This window comes from Zalophus californianus, chromosome 15 (assembly GCF_009762305.2).
Source record: "Zalophus californianus isolate mZalCal1 chromosome 15, mZalCal1.pri.v2, whole genome shotgun sequence".
Lineage (NCBI taxonomy): Eukaryota > Metazoa > Chordata > Mammalia > Carnivora > Otariidae > Zalophus > Zalophus californianus.
This window is the reverse complement of record NC_045609.1, coordinates 33707280-33726077: the sequence shown is the minus strand read 5'-3', so window position 1 is coordinate 33726077 and position 18798 is coordinate 33707280. Positions and strand designations below refer to the sequence as shown.

The following is an 18798-nucleotide window of genomic DNA, read 5'->3' as shown; positions in this document are numbered from 1 at the left end:
AAAATTCAAGTAAGGGCAGCCAATTGCATTAGAGAAGAGCTGATATAGTAAAATGGGATACAGCACCTAGCATAGTATCTTGCACACTTCAGCAAATGTGTGCTGAGTTAACGGGAAGAGACAAAAGTAAGAACACTTTGAGTTCTAAAAGTCATCTATGTCAACAGGGCCTTCTTTGCACTGAAGGCGTAGCTCACGTTTGCATATGGCTTTACACTTTCCAAAATTACCAGAAGAGGAAGCTGCACTCTAGAAGGTGTAGCTTATCCGGAATGTCACAGTGAAGTGGTAGAGTCCATGTCTCCTGACCCCATGACAGGAACTGAGTCATAAATGTTGCTACTAGATCAATAACAGTATTTCTCCTGAAAGCTTAATCCCCTTTCAAAAAGACAATTCCTTATCAATTATCTATGGCTAACAAACTCTCTACACATATATTATTCATATCATGTTATCCTCACAATATCAGCATGAGTAAACTTGGCAGCCAAAATTTGTAAGTGAGGAACTTGAATCCTAGAGATAAGATTAACAAATGTTCTTGTACTAGGTACTGATCTAGTCACTACAGAGGGAAAAAAAAATTAAATATGAGGTGGTTGCTCTCTTTAAGGATGTCTCGTAGTAATATTCACAAAGTTGCATAGCTAGTAGCTAGTAATGGACTAGTAATGGACAAAGATTATCTGGTAATCCAATGGCTTTCCTATTGTATGTTTCCTTTTTCCATTTTAACTTTTTTTTTTTAAAGATTTATTTATTTGAGGGGGAGGGACAGAGAGAGAGAGAAAATCTCAAGCAGACTCCACACTGAGCATGGAGCACAGTGGGGGGCTTGATCCCACAACCCCAAGATCACAACCTGAGCTGAAACCAAGAGTCAGATGCTTAACTGACTTGAGCCACCCAGGTGCCCCCACTTTAACTTTCAAAACTGTAATTACTGTATTTGCTTAGAAGTCCAAGGAAGGAAGGGAAGGAAGGAAGGAGGGAGGTACGGGAGGAAGAAAAGAGGAAAGGAAGCAAGTAAGCAAAACTAAACAGAATCTCTTCTCTTCTTTTTCCTAATGAAGCATGGACATGTTAATGACCAAGCATGTACAGATAATCATAACCTGAAAATCTATAAAATTGGAAATCAGGCTTGGAATTTGTTTTACAAAAAAAGTAAGTCTCTATTAGAATATTGTTCATTGAAAACTTGTTAGTTTAAAAAATTAGTATTTGTATTACAGGTTCTGCTGTGTAGAACATTTATTTTTTATATCAATCTTTTCTTTTATGGCTTCTGGGTTTTATGTTATAGTTAGAAAGATCTTTCTCAATCCAAGGTTATAAAAATATTTCTCTTTAGATTGTCTTTCAGTACTTTTAATATTTTTCTTCTTCAAAATTTAAATTTTTGATCCACATACCCTTTGACACAGTCTTCCACTTCCAGGTATTTTTCTTACATATATACTCATAGACTTCCTAAGTGACCCATATTCAAGATTATTCAACATTACAGTATATACTATAGCAAAAGATGAAAACTACATAAAGGTCCATCAATAAGTTTCTAGATCCTTTCTCTCTTTTGTGTGTTGCTGATTTTCTTTAGTGATATATTTGGATTTCTTTCTCTTTATTCTTTGCATGTTTATTAGTGGTTTTTGATATATGGTTACTATTAGGCTTGTATATAACCTTTTCTGCATACAGCAGTCTATTAATATTAAGTTGGTGGTCGTTTAACTTTGAACCCATTCTTTTCTCCTCCCCTCCTGATGTTTTAAGTATATGTTATTACATTTTATATCCTTTTTTTTTGGTGAGTTGCTGGACTTTTTTATGAAAATACTTTTTTACTGCTTTTGTGTTTTCTGCCTTTTATTCTGTCACTTTTGGTCTCCCAGTTCCACTCAATGAATCCCCGTTAGTATTTCTTGTAGGGCTGGTTTGGTGGTCATGAATTCATTTAACTTGTTTGTCTGGAAACTCTTTACCTCTCCTTCTATTCTGAATGATAGCCTTGCTGGATAGAGTATGGTTGGCTGAAGATTTTTCCAATTCAGCACTTGGAATATATCATGCCTATCCCTTCTGGCTTGCGAAGTTTCTGTTGAAAAATCTCCTGCTAGCCTTACGGGTTTTCCCTTGTAAGTTACTGACTTCTTTTGCCATTTTAAGAATTTTTTATCATTAAGTTTTGCAAATTTAATTACAATATGTCTTGGTGTGGATCTGCTTTTGTTGATTTTTATGGGAGTTTTATGGTGCCTCCTGGATCTGGATATCTGTTTCCTTCCCCAGACTAGGGAAATTTTCAGCTATTATTTCTTCAAATACATTTTCTGTCCCCCCTTTCTCTCCTTCTTCCAGGGGCTTCTATAATACTTATGTATTATTATGTTTGATGGAGTTATTGAGTTCCCTAAATCTATTCTCTTTTGTTCAGCTTCATTGCTTTCATTACTGTCTTCTAGGTAATTAATTTGTTCCTCTGCTTCTTCCAGCCTGCTGTTCATTGCATCAAGCGTGTTTCTAATCTGGTATATTGCACTCTTCATGTCTGATTCCTTTTTAAAGATTTATTTATTTATTTGAGAGAGAGAGAGTGTGAGGGGGAGAAAGAGCATGGGGGGGGTAGAGGGAGAAGTAGAAGCAGACTCCCCGCTGAGCAGGGAGCCCGATGCAGGGCTCGATCCCAGGATCCTGGGATCATGACCTGGGCCGAAGGCAGATGCTTAACCTACTGAGCCACACAGGTGCCCCTGGTCTGATTCCTTTTTAAATCTTTTATCTCGGTAGTAAAGTTCTCAATGATGTCTTCCATTCTTTTCTCAAGCCCAGTGAGTATCCTTATGATCACTGCTTTAAATACTCCATCAGGTGTGTTACTTATATGTTTTGCTTAGACCTCCAGCTGCAGCATTACCTTGTTCTTTCATTTGGTATAAATTCCTCTGTCTTCTCATTTTGTCTTAGTCTCTGCCTGCTTCTGTGTGTTACAAAAGCCAGTTACGTCTCCTGCTCCCTCTTCGATGTAGCCTCTTCTCTCCCATTTTTTTTTAAAGATTTTATTTATTTGAAAGAGAGAGTGAGAAAGAGAGAGAGGGCGAGTATAAGCAGGGGTAGGGGCAGAGAGAAAGGGAGAAGAAGACTCTCCTACTCAGCAGGGAGCCCATCGTGGGGCTTGATCCCAGGTCCCTGGGATTATGACCTGAGCCAAAGTCAGACACTTAAATGACTGAGCCACCCAGGTGCCCCACTCTTCTGTCTCTTGAGTTGTGGAGTTTGTTCTGTCAGTCTTTAGGCTGATTTCTGGGGTATTTAGGATGATCTGATAGTTATCTAGTTGTGTTCATGGGAGGAGGTGAGCCTAGGGTCCTCCTACTCTACCACCATCTTCCTCAGAATCCACTCTTACTGCTTCAGCTTCATCTACAATTGTACAAGGTCTCAGTCCTATAATAAATCTTTTATTCCACAATACTTATGTGGTTCTGCTTCCTCAGTTGAGCCCTGACTGATATAAATACTATGTAGGTATGTGTATATATATGCTATTAGTTGCATACAAAGGGCAAAAGTTATGCATTCATATTTACTTACAAATGCATCAATAATATTTGTCAGGAAACATAAGAAACTAAGAACAGTGCTTGCTGGTACAGAAGGAGCAAAGGGTAGATGTGGAACAAGGAAAAGAAAACTTTTTCCCATACATTCTTTGGCTTTGGGAGTTAAACCTTGTGAATGTACTATCTATTCTAAACAACAACAAAAAAATTTAATGTGCAATCACACACCTTCCAACAGCAATGAAAAAACCATGAAATGATAATTCAAAGATCAATCTCACAGATGTCCAATTACTAAAGCCCCAGTAAATTCAAGAGAATTGGCTTTATTTTGTTAGATTTTCTTGTCAGGAAGAATATGGCTCCAAGGTATTGTCATCGTGGAGGAAAACATCAACCTCAAACCATCGATCTGGAAAAATTTGCCCACACATTTGGAGATGAAATTATGAGAGAAGATAAATCTGCTAATGGCTTAACAGCAACACTTCTGGATGATCTGTGTATGCTTCACTAAAAATGCAATTAGATATTTATTAATGTTTCTGCACATGTCATCTGTACCAGGAAATTAAGGTACAGAAAGGCAAGGAGATATGTTAACATAATGGGGATTAAAAGTCTTTTCAGCTACTAGAATGGTTTGAGAAGGACTTTGGTTGAGTCTCTGATAAAGTATTTGTTACTGTTTGTATTTGGTTTGCCTGTTCAACCGTTTCTTTCAAGTCATTTACATCATTAAGAGAGAAGCAAGGTCTCTCCAATATCCTCTGGATGGATAAATGGGGAAAAGGGCTTAGTGGTGCCAATCAAAATGATTCTCCTTAGCACAACAACTCTGAACAACCAGTGACTTAGATTATATTCTCTTCCTCCCCAATACTAAGTGGAAGGTAGGTAGTTAATTACTACTTCAACATGGACTGAGATAAAAGACCTTTTGTACTCCCTTTCCATATTCCTCCCTCCAATCTAGATTTAGGTTAGGTTTAAAATAATCTAATTGCTAAAACAGTTACTCTTCTCATCCTGCAGGGGGCAGAGGGCAATCCAGCCATACACAGCTATGGTAATCAAAAGAATGCAATGATGCTTACAGCTCTAGCCTTAGTGCTATGACCTGCCCCTTGGTTTTTTTCCTGCCTCTCCCCCCCTTTCAATTTTGGGCTTAGGTACAAGGGTTGTCAACACTTAAGCATCCATAATACTTATGGACTGTCAATCCCACATAAACGTTAAATAAGCCTTTATTAGATCCTCTATCAATAAGCCCTTTATCCTCGGTGCCTGATGGAAGTGCATAAAGTTCAGGTTTACTGGTACACAACATACAGCATTTTTAGCTCTAAAGTGCTTCCATCAACAGGGAAATGAAAGGGACGCCTGGGTGGCTCAGTCGGTTAAGCGTCTGCCTTCGGCTCGGGTTGAAGGCAGACGCTTTTTTCTTTACTATTTTTCTTTAAGATCTTTTTAAAAATTTTTAACTCCAATATAGTTAACATACAGTATTATATTAGTTTCAGGTGTACAATATAGTGGTTCAACACTTCCATACAACACCTGGTGTTCATCATGACCTGTTTCACCGATCCCCCCCACATCCCGTTACCTCTGGTAGCTGTCAGTTTGTTCTCTTTAGTTAAGAGTCTGTTTCTTGATTTGTCTTTTTCCTTTGTTCATTTGTTTTTTCTTAAATTCCACATGAGTGAAATCATGATATCTGTCTTAGTCTCTGACTTATTTCACTTAGAATTATACTCTCTAGCTCCATCCATGTCATTGCAAAAGCAAGACTTCATCCTCTTTAATGGCTGAATAATATTCCATTGTATACATATAGACACCATATCTTCTTTACCCATTCATCTATCGGTGGACACTGGGGCTGCTTCCATAATATGGCTATTGTAAATAATGCTGCCATAAACACAGGGGTACATGTATCCCTCTGAATTAGTGTTTTTGTATTTTTGGGGTAAATACCCAGCAGTGCAATTACTGGATCATAGAGTACTTCTATTTTTAACTATTTAACTATCTTAACTATTTTTAACTGGCTGTACCAGTCTCCTTTTTCTCTACATCATCACCAACACTTGTTTCCTGTGTTTTTGATTTTTACTATGTTTTAAGACTTTGGGAAAAAGTGTTTATGGACTTAGAACAGTATTATTCGAGCTTCTGTGAGAAATGGTATCTAACGGCATAATCTCTCATTGTCTAATAACAGAGGTAAGAGAGCTGTGATGTATGAAAATATTTTAAATACTGGAAAGATACTTTAGGGGCGACTGGGTGGCTCAGTTGGTTGAGTGACAGACTCTTGGTTTCAACTAAGGTCATGATCTCATGGGTCTTGAGATAGAGCCTGTGTAGGGCTCTATGCTCAGCAGGGAGTCTGTTTGAAATTCTCTCCCTCTGTCCTTCCCCTGACTCATGCACTTGCTCTCTCTCTCTCTCATAAATAAATAAATCTTTTAAAAACAGATATTTAAAATTCTACACCAGTGCTATTGAGCTTACCAAATTTCACATTTCAATTTACAAATGAATTAGAGACTTTTGACCCTTGCAAACTTAATATTCTTTTTTTAAAAAATTTTATTTTTAGGTAATCTCTGCATCCAATGTGGGGCTCAAACTTATAACCCCAAGATCAAGAGGTGCATGCTCCACCAAATGAGCCAGCCACATGCTCCACAAACTTCATATTCTAACTGACATCTACGGAAGCTGAGTAGTATTCCACAGTTCTGAGATGTAGATAAAGCAAAGAGTTGTTAGAATGATGAGCCAATTACCAGAGAATCAAATATAGTATCTCGCCCTTTCAGTTTCTACCTTTACTTTCCCTTATTCAACTTGGGAATAACACTATTTAAAAACCTAAAACATTCATTTCTGCTTTAAAAACACAGTATTAGACAAGGTGGTTAGAATTAGTGATTGATTAAAAGCCTCTAATTTTGGACAGCATAATATATGTAAGCTTACTGTCCTGCTTATTATAATTTATGTAAGGATGTATTGGTGAACTTTTACAATTTTACTAATAGAAAATCTAAATAGAATGAACTCTCTAGGTAATTCACATACACACACAAAATACTCCTAAGTAGAATGCCCTCAAGGTCTACCCAGTTTGTCACAAATGGCAGGTTTCCTTCTTTTTCACAGCTGAATAATATTCCATTACATGTATGTACCACACATCTCCTTTATCCATTCATCTGCAAACAGACAATTAGGTTGATTTCATATCTTCACTACTGTGAATAATATGCTTCAGTGAATATGGGAGCGCAGGTATCTCTTTGAGATCCTGATTTCATTTCCATTGGTTATATATCCAAAAGTGGGATTACTGGATTCTATGGTATTATGGTATGGTCAGTCAAGGGATGCCAAACTCCCAATTGTAATATGAGTAAGTTCTGGGGATCTATCGTACAGTATGGTGACTACAGTTAACAATAGTGTTATATGGTTGAAATTTGCTGAGAGAATAGACCTTAAGTGTTGTCACCACACACACAAAGGTAATTATGTGAGGTGACAGAGGTGTTAATCCTATTGTGGTAATCATTTTGTAATATTAAAGTGTATTAAATCATCACACTGTATACCTTAAACTGCTATAAATGCTATATATCAATTATCTGTCAAGAAAGCTGGAAAAGAAAGAGCAAACTTAAAGAACAATAACAAAAAACTGAGTAAACTAAGGCCTGTACTTCTGTTATTTTAAAGAGAACTTCTAGTCCAAAAATCAGGGAATAAAGAAAAATATATTAGCATAGCTGGTATGTAGCTAACAATCCCTGGTCTATATGTATGTTCAGTTATTCCAATGTAATAAAGTCTGGTTCAGTAATGTCTTACTATTTAAAGGATACTTTTCCATTCTTGCTGTATTTACCATACTTTTTCTAAGCTAGTTCCATTTCAACTAGCTTGCATGTGGAAGAGAATCTGGCTTCTGAACAACCAAAATGCTACCGCCTTAACTCATTTATTTCACTCAACACAGAACGACCATCTGAGTCAATGGAGGACACAAAATCACCATGCCTTCCGTCTGAGCACTAACAACAAAGAGGAATAAGAAGAGTTCAGAGAACGGATTCGTCACTTCTGGTTGGCTCGGAGTCAGAGCAAGAAAGACTAGAAAGAACAGGACTGTTAAAACCTTCATGGAAGAGCCGGCCTTGACGATTTTGACACGAGGAATAGGTTAGGAAGAAAAAAAGGCACCTTAGAGAAAGGTGAGCAAACACTGAGATGGCAAAGAACGGCCTAGTTCAGAAAAGAGCAAAGGAATAGAGGACGGAGGAAAAGTAGACAACATGTAAGAGGGAAAGAGGAAAACTTTTAAAGTAGATGTGGACCAGATTTTGGAGGCCTTCAATCTTCAGGCTTTCACTGAGAACATTTTCTACCTTAGACACAATTCTCAAAAGCAGAATTGAAAAGAAGGGACGTCCTAGGAGGCTGGTAATAATGGACGGGGCATTAACAACAGCAGTAAGTGACAATAAGATCAAGGGCAGAGAGAAAAGTGACCAAAAAAGACCCAAATCAAAGGCTATTTTAGAGAGCTATCTAGCATCAGTACTGTGCAGAGCCATATTAGAGTCTGGGATAAAAAGAGAAATCAGTAATAGCGACTGCCTTCATTTAAATTTTTGATATTTTGTTCATCATGGGTTTTTTGCATTAACTTTAAAATAGTTCATTAAAATATTATTTTAATATGGACAGGGAAGTCCATAATATATTCTAAAAAGATTCCCCCTCCAATGTTATTAAAATAATGTGACTTTTAGCTTGTATGGAAGGAAGGAGTTTAATTCACGTAGAACATTCATTTATGTGAAAGAGTGACAATATCCAATACTGGTGTCTAGGCAGAATCTGAGTTTCAGTCAGCGTACTAGCCAAGTACTCAAGCATGAGGTAATCAATGAGCTGTTCAACTGAAAGAGTTTATCTGGACGTCAGACTTTCAGTTTCTTTGATTATTATCTGCTTCTCAAGGTTATCCAAAGAAAAGCAGAGTTCTTTCCAAAAGCCCTTCCACATTTCTCTGACCTTATCAAGATTACTTTTTACCTCTCTTTGGTGGTCGTACATGATATGTTAAGTCATTAATGACCAGCTTAAAGTCGTCAAGGAGTAGGAGGTCTATCCCTGTTGAGGCAGCAACTCGAACGCCATCTGTGAAAAATTTAAATGTAAAAATGTAAACTTGTCATATGTCCATAATTATTTGAGAATGATCAGGAAAAAGCAATCCTCAAAATCAATTTTAAAAATTATATCTTCTCTTTTCAATTCCAGTTCACTTCTGCCTCATCCCCAAGTTCTATGCTAAATAAAGCTTTTATAATAGTGAGGCTTTTTGCTTTGGTGATCATCTCAAGTCCATGAAGATTTAACAATATACTTTTCTAACAGAACTTTATGAACAAGTAAAATAATTACAAAGATCTATAGCTGTTAACTGGAAATCTAGGGTTGCTGGGAGAGCTGCATGAATGTCACGTATCTATCTGTGATGGAAGTTGAGTAAAAAGCACAATGCTTTCTAATGTTATGTACTTCTCAGTATAATTACTGGTTAGTTGCCAGTAATTTGGTAGGGACAGATGATAGGGTCTACTAATTATATTACTAGATAAGATGAAAATTAAGTATATTTAAACTACTTAATGCACAGAAATGTGGCAAATTGTTAACAACTGGTAAATCCAAGGGTAAATAGGTACTTCCTATATAGTCTTTTATGTTTTCTGTAGGTTTAAGATTTTTCAAAGAATGGAAAAAAATTGTAAGGTATTCAAATAAATAAATAGGACAGATGTCATGTCAAATGGGAATTTTCAGTGCCTTATTTCATATTCTTTTCCAATCATATATGTCTTTATTTTGTAAACTTTCAAGTGAAAGACAGAAGATCTAAAAAGAAGTCCTTAACACTTCATATCCCCAGAGATAAGGGCTCAACCACTAGAAAAATTTATTTTATGCCTAAAGTAATAATAAAAGGTTCAATAGCATAAAAGGTGATTGACTGCTCATCTCTGCCCATGGCATCATATGTGAGGTGCTTCTAAATGAGACTTTTTGTGTATATACAGTCCTAAAATTGAACAATTATACTTTGAGAACTGGGAGACAAATCACTGTCTCTCCTGACATTTGCTAAGCAAAAAAAAAAAAAGTGTTTTAAAGTTAAGAGTGTGGGATTCTTTTGCAGTGGGGTGTGTGTGTGTAGAAGTGGTCAGGGGTGAAATGAGGGTTGGGTGGGAATTAATAATGAATGTGACTGTACCTGGTGAATAGATTGCAACTCTGTCAATTCCCCGATCCTCTTCTTGCAGTTGTCGTAAAAACACACCAACCGAGTCTGAGATAGGTTTGAGTGTGAACTGGCAGCGTTCACGCCGGGATGGTAGCCTCACAGATATCACAGGTAACCCGTTTTGATACACCACTGTCACATCTGAATGAAAAAGACCCATAATCACATGATAATTAGATTAGATTCCATTATAAGTTAAAGCTACATTATTACTATTCTTATATAGGGTCTATTATTACCAATGTGGTTTAAAATATTTTTTTTTAAGATTTTATTTATTTATTTTGACAGAGAGAGAGAGAGACACAGCGAGAGAGGGAACACAAGCAGGGGGAGTGGGAGAGGGAGAAGCACCTTCCCACGGAGCAGGGAGCCCGACGTGGGGCTCGATCCCAGGACCCTGGGACCATGACCTGAGGTGAAGGCAGACTCTTAACGACTGAGCCACCCAAGCGCCCCTAAAATATTTTCAAAGGTTTAAGAATATGTCCTTTAGCTTTAGTTGAAGGTTATTCTGGGAACTGGCTTATGGAAGATCAATCATATGGATCACACAATTTTCACTTTTCAGGGGAAAAAAAAAACAACATGCAAAGGATTATCTTCTAAGTAGGTCAGAGAGAAACTTTCCCAGAAATCTGAGGTAAACATTTTGGTATTGGTGAATATAAACCCTAGTTCTACTGAGGAAGATTTTATTAAGTAGCCAGAGATTGCTGGGCCAGGCTCCATAACCTGTAGGAGGTGGCTCTTAGAGCCATGCCTTTCAAGAATCCCTGGGAAATAACATGTGAAAATACATTAAAAAGTGAGACCCTTACTCAAGGACAGTCAATTCTTATTTAAGGTATAATTATTATTTCCAACGTGCTTGGTAAGTAAGTATTCTCTTATACAATATGAATATATTATGATATAATCAAAACAATTATTTTTCTGTTCTCTTGAACATCATCCTGAGGTCAGCTAGAAGCCAAAGCTCAACTATTTGGGATTTTCTAACAAAAGTTATTAAAGGAAACATAATAAGCTATAAAACTCAAAAAAGATTTTCTACATTACAGCACAGAATTCCTATTTCCTTATCTTTTTCCTCAATAGTCTTGATCAACAAAGCCTTAGTCACTAAAACAAATGTCAGAATAAAATAACTCTTTTGAAATAATTTTTATATGAATTTTTTAAATAAATAAGTTTTGAACCAGAATTTTTTACCTGAGCAACCAAGCATTTATTTTTATTTTTTTATTTAAAGATTTTATTTATTTAATTTATTTATTTGACAGAGAGAGAACACAAGCAGGGCGAGTGGGAAAGGGAGAAGCAGGCTTCTCACCAAGCAGGGAGCCTAACCGGGGCTCGATCCCAGGACCCTGGATCATGACCTGAGCCGAAGGCAGACGTTTAACGACTGAGCCACCAGGTGCCTCACAACCAAGCATTTAAAGATGATAAGTTAGCACTAGCCTGTGAAGGAAAGTAGGCTTTAGAGGCAAATCTGGGATGGAATCCTGGCTTTTTAACTTTGGGCATAGTATGTAACTTCTCTGAGCCTCACTTTTTTGATATATAAAATAGATTTAATCCTTAACTGACAGAGTTGTCTTGAGGAATAAATAAACCATTTAAAACACTTAACACACGGGGCACCTGGGTGGCTCAGTCATGGTCCCAGCGTCCTGGGATTGAGTCTCATGTCAGGCTCCCTGCTCAGCAGGGAGTCTGTTTCTCCCTCTGCCCCTGCCCCCACTCATGCGCTCTCTCTCTGGATCACTCTCTCAAATAAATAAATAAAATGTTTAAAAAAAATAAAACACTTAACACACTGCTTGATAGATACATGATAATGTTTATTAGCTTTTTAAGAATCAGAAGATACATTCTATAATGTTTCTAAGTATTCATACCCCTCGAAATTGAAGAGTTGAGAGGAAACATACAGATTAACATTCTGGAGATTCCAAATGCATCACACTTTGCAGTGTTGTGATTATTTACATCTTATTTCCTTGCCTATTCTAGTAATTTATAAGGCCCACAATGTATATGATAGCCTCACATTACGTTCTTTTTTTTAAGATCTTATTTATTTATTTGAGACAGAGAGAGAGCATGAGTGGGGGGGGGGGTAGGGGAGGGGCAGAGGGATAGGGAGAAGCAAACTCCCCACTGAGTAGGGAGCCCAGCTCAGGGCTCGATCCCAGGACCCATGATCCCAGGGATCATGACCGGAGCCAAAGGCAGACATTTAAGTGACTGAGCCATCCACACTACATTCTTTCAGTAAATTTTAAAAGTAACCCTGATTGAGTCATAGTTTGTAAATAACATAAAATACTTTTATTTTAAATGGACATTTGATGAGTTTTGACACAATAATCAAGATAAAGAACATTTCCATTACTCCCCCAAATTCCCCTATTCCCCATCCCAGTTAATCCCTAGGCAACCACTGATCCAATTTATATTTAGCTTTTCTGGAGTTTTTATATTACTGGAATCATACAGTACAGGCTCCTTTGTATCTGACTTCTCTCAACATAATGATTTTGAGATTAACCCACATTGTTGCATGCATTAGTAGTTCATTTTTATTACTGAGTAATATTTCACTGTATGGATATACCATAATTTATTTATATTATATACATTATATATATTATATATATATTATAATTTATTCCTTTTCCTGATTGACATTTGGACTGTTTCCAGCTTTTATGATTACCCACTTTCAAGTCTTTGTGTAGACATATGTTTTTGTGCTATACTTTTTCTCATCCTTTTGCTTTTAACCTATCCGTGTCTATATTTAAAGTGGGTTTTCTGCACACAGCATATAGTTGGGTCTTGCTATTTTATCCAATTTGACCATCTTCAGCCTTGGTTTTTGTTTTGTTTTGTTTTTAAGATTTATTTATTTTAGAAAGAGATGGAGAGAGAGACTGCACAAATGGGGGGAGAGGCAAAAGGAGAGCAAGAGAATCTTAAGCAGACTCCCTGCTGAGCATGGAGCCTGACTCAGGGCTCAATCTCAGGACCCTGGAATCATGACCTGAGCTGAAATCAAGAGTCGGACACTTCACCAACTGAGCCACCAAAGCACCCTCCAATCTCAGCCTAATTAAAGTGTGTACATTTAATAAATTATATTTTTAATAAATTTACATTTACATTTAATAAATTTTTTACATTTAATAAATTATAAATATGGTTGTGTAATCTACTTGTGTATAAGTCTTACTACTTACTTTATTGACCCACCTGTTCTTTCTTCTACTTTTCCAATATTCTTGCTCTCTTTTAGATTATCTATTTTTATGATTACATTTAATCTCTACTACTGCCTCATTAACTATACCTTTTTATGATTTTAGGGGTTTCCCTACCGATGTTGGTAAACTTTTTCTGTAAAGGGCTAGGTATTAAACAAATGGGCATGGCTGTGTTCCAATAAACTTTATTTACAAAAATAAGCAGTGGCCTGCATTTGACCTATTGGGTTTGCTGAACCTTGCTCAAGGGTTTATAATTTACATCTTCAACCTGTAATATTACAGTTGACTTTCACATAATTTACCACTTACCACTGTAGGGTATCTTAGACCAACACACTTCCATTTCCCTTGCTTTGTACTACTGTTCTCATACATTTTATTTCTACATGTTATAAGCCACACAATACATTATTTTTACTTTGACAACTAATTACATTTTAAAGAAATTTTAAAATGAGGAAAAATATCTTTTATATTTACACACATAGTTACCCTCTGGTGTTGCTCACTCATTTAGTATAGATCTAAATTTCTATTTATTATCATTTTCCTTTTGCTTGAAGAGCTTCCTTAAACATTTCTTGTTGGGCTGATGTGTTGACAATAAATTCGCCCCAATTTTTTTTTTAAAGATTTTATTTATTTATTTGACAGAGAGAGACACAGCGAGAGCAGGAACACAAGCAGGGGGAATGGGAGAGGGAGAAGCAGGTCTCCTGCTGAGCAGGGAGCCGGATGTGGGACTCGATCCCAGGACCCTGGGATCATGACCTGAGCCAAAGGCAGACGCTTAACGACTGAGCCACCCAGGCGCCCTCTCCCCAATTTTGATAGGTCTGAGGTTTATTTCACCTTCATTCTTGAAGAACATTTTGCTGTGTAAAAAAATTCTAGGTGGACATATTTTTTTTTCTTTTTAGCACTCTAAAGAACTTATGTCTTTTAGTTTGCATAGTATATGTAAGTACATATATATTCTTCTTTATTCCTCTGTACATATGTCTTTTTTCCTATGGCTGCTTTTAATATTTTCTCTTTATCACTGGTTTTTAATAATTCGATTACAATGTTCCTTTCTATGGTTTCCTAAGTATTCTACTTGGGAGTTATTAAATTTCTTAGATCTATGAGCTCATAGTTTTTATCAAATTTGAAAAAATTTTGGCCATTAAATATTTTTTTCTAGTTCTTACCTCTCTCCTTCTGGGATTCCAATTATACTTAAATTAGACTATGTAGTGCTGTCTCACAGGGCACTGAGGCTCTCTTCTTGTATTTCACAGTTTTTTCCCTCTCAGATTCATTTTGGATAGTTTTAACTGCTATATACTTCAATGTCACCAATAATTTCTTCTGCAGTGTCTAAATCTGTTGTTAATTCCATCTATAACTGCTTTTCATCTCAGACATTATGTTTCATCTCTAGAAGTTACATCTGTTTATTTTTATATCTTGTTTTTCTTCATATGCTTGTTTTCCTTTTTCCCCCGAATATAAAGATCACATTTATAATAACTATTTTAAAATCCTTGTCTGTTAATTCTATCATCTCTGTTGTTTCCAGATCTGTTTCTATTGACTAATTTTTCTTCTGTCTGTTTTCCCCTGCTTCTTCATATGCCTAGTAAATTTTGATTTGAGGTTAGACATCATGATTTTTACATTGTTCAGTGCTGGATCTTGTTGTACAGTTATTTGCATGTTATTTTGATCCTTTCAAGTCCTTTAGAAAGCTTCTTAGGACAGATCTAGATTTCCTTTATTTGGCCCCACTTCTAAGATTCAATGAACACTGAATGTTCATATATTCAGTGATGTCTGTTTTCTGACTGGAGGGAAGTCAAATGATTTCTGGCCCTGTATGCACACTAAGAATTATCCATTTTACAATTTCTGGTAATTGTTATTGGAAGTTATTCTAGCCTGGTCTTGTGGTTTAGAATTTAGCCAAGGCCTCAGGCTGTGAGCTGAGGCAATATAGGGTCAATCCTATTTGTTTTTCTTCTCTCAGAGATCACAGTCTGGTCCTTATTGTCCAATGTCTAAAAACAACTGTTTTACATATTTTATCTGGTGTTCTAGTTGTTGACAGCAGGGCAGCAATTCCCATAGCAGTTAATTCTCTCTGGATACATGAATGTTTACATAAAAATTGAAAAGAAGACAAATCTCTATTTCTTTAATTCTTCCAAAAGGGTAGTCTATGTTTCCTAAGGAAAAAGAGGCCAAAGATAATTATATGAACTTAATATATAGTAAGTACTACCTAAAGTTTTTAATGTCTAAAGATATTTGAAAATTTTGTCGTTTTCTTCTTCATTTCTAAAAGACTTCTTAGCGGGACGCCTGGGAGGCTCAGTCAGTTAAGTGTCTGCCTTTGGCTCAGGTCATGATCCCGGGGTCCTGGGATCAAGTGCTGCATCAGGTTCCTTGCTTAACAGGGAGCCTGATTCTCCCTCTGCCTGCCACTCCCCCTGCTTGTGCTCTCTCTCTCTGACAAATAAATAAATAAAATATTTTTTAAAACTTTTTTAAAAAATAAAAGAATCCTTAGCAATCCAGTGTTTCCTTAAAGTCAGAGCCATTAACATGAATATCCCCACTTCTTCTATAGGCAGTAATGATGATGGCATCATAAAATTAGGTGACTAACTTAAATTTATTTCTGTGCCCCCCCCATATCTTCCTTCTATATGTGAAAAAAACTATTCAGCCACAGATTTCAAGAAGCAGACAGAGGTGAATTTAAATAAAAGATGGGAGTCTTAAACACAAAAGCATGGAAGATTTCACTAAAGCATCAGTTTCACAGTTTAAGTGCTTAGGGGTTACTATTTTAAAATAACTAAGATAAAGTCAACAGAGAAAATTAAGGTCTTTCTCAGCCACTTTTTACACTAAAGATCATGAAGCCTTTCAAAGGAGTGAAATATGAAAGCTCTGAGAAGCTCTGCATGGAATAACACACTTCAGGACTGACAAACCCTTATTATAATACTGCTTTTGAAATAAATCCCCAGGTCTCCTTCTTTGCCACACACTAGATTATTAAATGTCAGATTTCTTGGTTTGCAACCAAAACCAATTACCCAAGTTCCTCAAGTTTAACAATATATAAAATAGTTGCTGGTTGTAGCAAAGTCACAATGGGTATTTACAAGCTACTGACAGTTAACAGCTCCTATTCTCTAGAGACAAATATTCTTTTTAAGTGTAAATTGCATCAGGTAGTTCTTTGGTTGGGTTTATTTTTAATCTTTTGCTTTGATTTCCATTTCAATAAAATAAGAAATAATCTAAGTATGTTCTACAGCAGTGTGCTTCAAAGAAACCAGGAAATTATGGGTCAACCAATATGAATATTGAGAAGGAGAATATGACTGCATTTTGGCATAAAAACAAAAGGGAAGGGATTTTCCAGACTAAGAAGAGAAGTGCAAGGACAATAGACATTTGGGGTTGAAGAACGAATTAACTTGCTTGTTTTAGCAACATCTAACGATGTCAACCTACTCCTTCACTTTATAAAAAGTTTTCCTTTTGGCTTCTGTGATTCCATACTCTCCTGGTTGTTCTGTACCTTTCTGTCTACACTTTCTTATTATCCTTCATAGGTTCTTCTTCCTATATTCATCCCTTTTGAAAGTTTCTAAGTGCTTTGTCCTTGTTCTCTGTGCTTTTCAATCCACATACTCTCTAGGTAATCTCGTGTCCTTCCATACTGTCCAGGTACCATCTAAATGCTGATGATGTCCCAAACCTATATTCAACTGTCTGCTGAGCTTCCTGTACACATACCTCAAACTCAAAAAATCCTAAAATTGAATTAATCTTCCTTGAACCACTCATCTCTGACATTTCTCATTTCAGTCAATAACACCATGATTATTTAACTACTGCCCAATCCAGAAAATTGTCTGATATCCCTGACTACTCTTAGAACCAGAACATGACATTCCTCATATCTAATCAGTCACCATGTCCTTTCATTATATTTTCTTAACATCTCTAATCCTGCCAATTCTCTCTACTACTACCATCTTCTTAGTCCAGGCCACGACCACCTTTCTTCTATCAGCTATATTATAATTGGCCTCCTTACTTTATTCCAGCCTTGCTCCTGTTCAAAATATTATCCACAATTAAATAGAGTAATCTTTCTTTTTCCAAAGGAAACCACTCTCTTGAAGTTGGTATTTGGTGTTTAGCATTGCCATCCGTGATATACATACAAACAGGCAGGCAGACAGACACACACAGCTCAATATACCATATATAGTATATGGAAGCCAGACTTTAAGATGGCTCTCTATGATCCTTGCCTCTAGGTATTCACATCCTTGTGTGGTCCCATCCCACATCAAATCAGGGTGGTCTGTAAAAATCAGTAGAATACAGCAGATGCGATGGTGTGTAACTTCCCAGGCTATGCCATAAAAGACTGTAGCTTCTGTCTTGCTCTCTTGGATCACTTGCTCTGAGGGAACCCAGTAGCCACAAGAACAATTCTGCAGCCCTATGGAGAAGCCAACATTGAGAAGAAGTGGAGTCTCCTATCAAGAGCCAGTACTAACTTCTCAGCCATGTTGTGAGCCACCTTAGAATTGAATCCTCCAGCCCCAGTCAAACCTTTAAGATGACTACAACCCTAGCTGACATGGGATTGCAACCCAGTGAGATCCCGAATTGCCCAGCTAAACTGCTCCTGAATTCCAAATCCATAAAAACATGAGATAATAAAGGATTATTGTTGTTTTAAGCCACTAAGTATGGCCATAATTTGCTATATGGTATTAAATAACTAAATATGGCATGGTTATTGCATGTACTTAGATGTTACATAAATGGTTGTACTGTATTCAACCTTCTACAACTTGCCTTTTATGCTCAATAATGCTTTGAGATTTATCCAAATTGAATCACATTTCTGGGTCATTCATTTAAAGTCCTATGTAGAATTTTACTGTAGGAATATACCACAATTTATTCATCCCTTGAAAAACCAGATTTTTTTTGTTCTTTATTATAAAGAAAAAACAGGCTAAAAGAGTTAACAGCAGTCCTTGTTTTTAGTTTCCAATATAAATCTGGCCAAATTTTCTTTTCTTTTTTGAGCTCTTTGTTTCACATTTTACTCCTTATGCCATCTGGAATTTACTTTTGTGAGGTAAGAAGTCAATTTTAACAGCAGTATTTATTGAATAGTCTGCCTTTTCTCTTGATTTACAATACTAATTCTATCACACATCAAATTTCCATATATGCAATGTTTCTCTAATCTGACCCTACAATCTTTTCTGAACCAGTATTTCACTGTTTTGATTATTATGGTTTTAAAAATACATCTTCATATGTGGTTTGGGCAAACCTTCCCCCCTTTTCTACTCCAAATTTATCTTAGGTATTTGTATAGTTTTATTCTTTCATATGAATTTTTAAATAAGTTCAGCAGTTCCTGTTGGGGTTTAGATTAGCACTGCACTGGAGGTTATAAATTCAGGCGAGGGAAGCTGACAATTTTTACAATGTTGTCTTCACGTTCATTTATTTTTATCTTGTTTTATGTCCTTCAATAAAGTTTATTCTT

General features: G+C 36.4%; 1 protein-coding gene across 3 annotated transcripts in view; it reads right to left on the bottom strand.

Annotated features, from left to right (window-relative positions):
* MCU (mitochondrial calcium uniporter) overlaps positions 1-18798 on the bottom strand; it is a 200902-nt gene that overhangs the window by 11825 nt on the left and 170279 nt on the right. For all 3 annotated transcript variants that reach the window (XM_027596291.1, XM_027596293.1, XM_027596292.2), the window contains exons 3-4: positions 9904-10074; positions 8682-8786 (exon numbers count right to left, since the gene is read on the bottom strand). In XM_027596291.1, coding sequence (XP_027452092.1) covers positions 8682-8786; positions 9904-10074 — 276 coding nt within the window. The remainder of the gene's footprint in view (positions 1-8681; positions 8787-9903; positions 10075-18798) is intronic.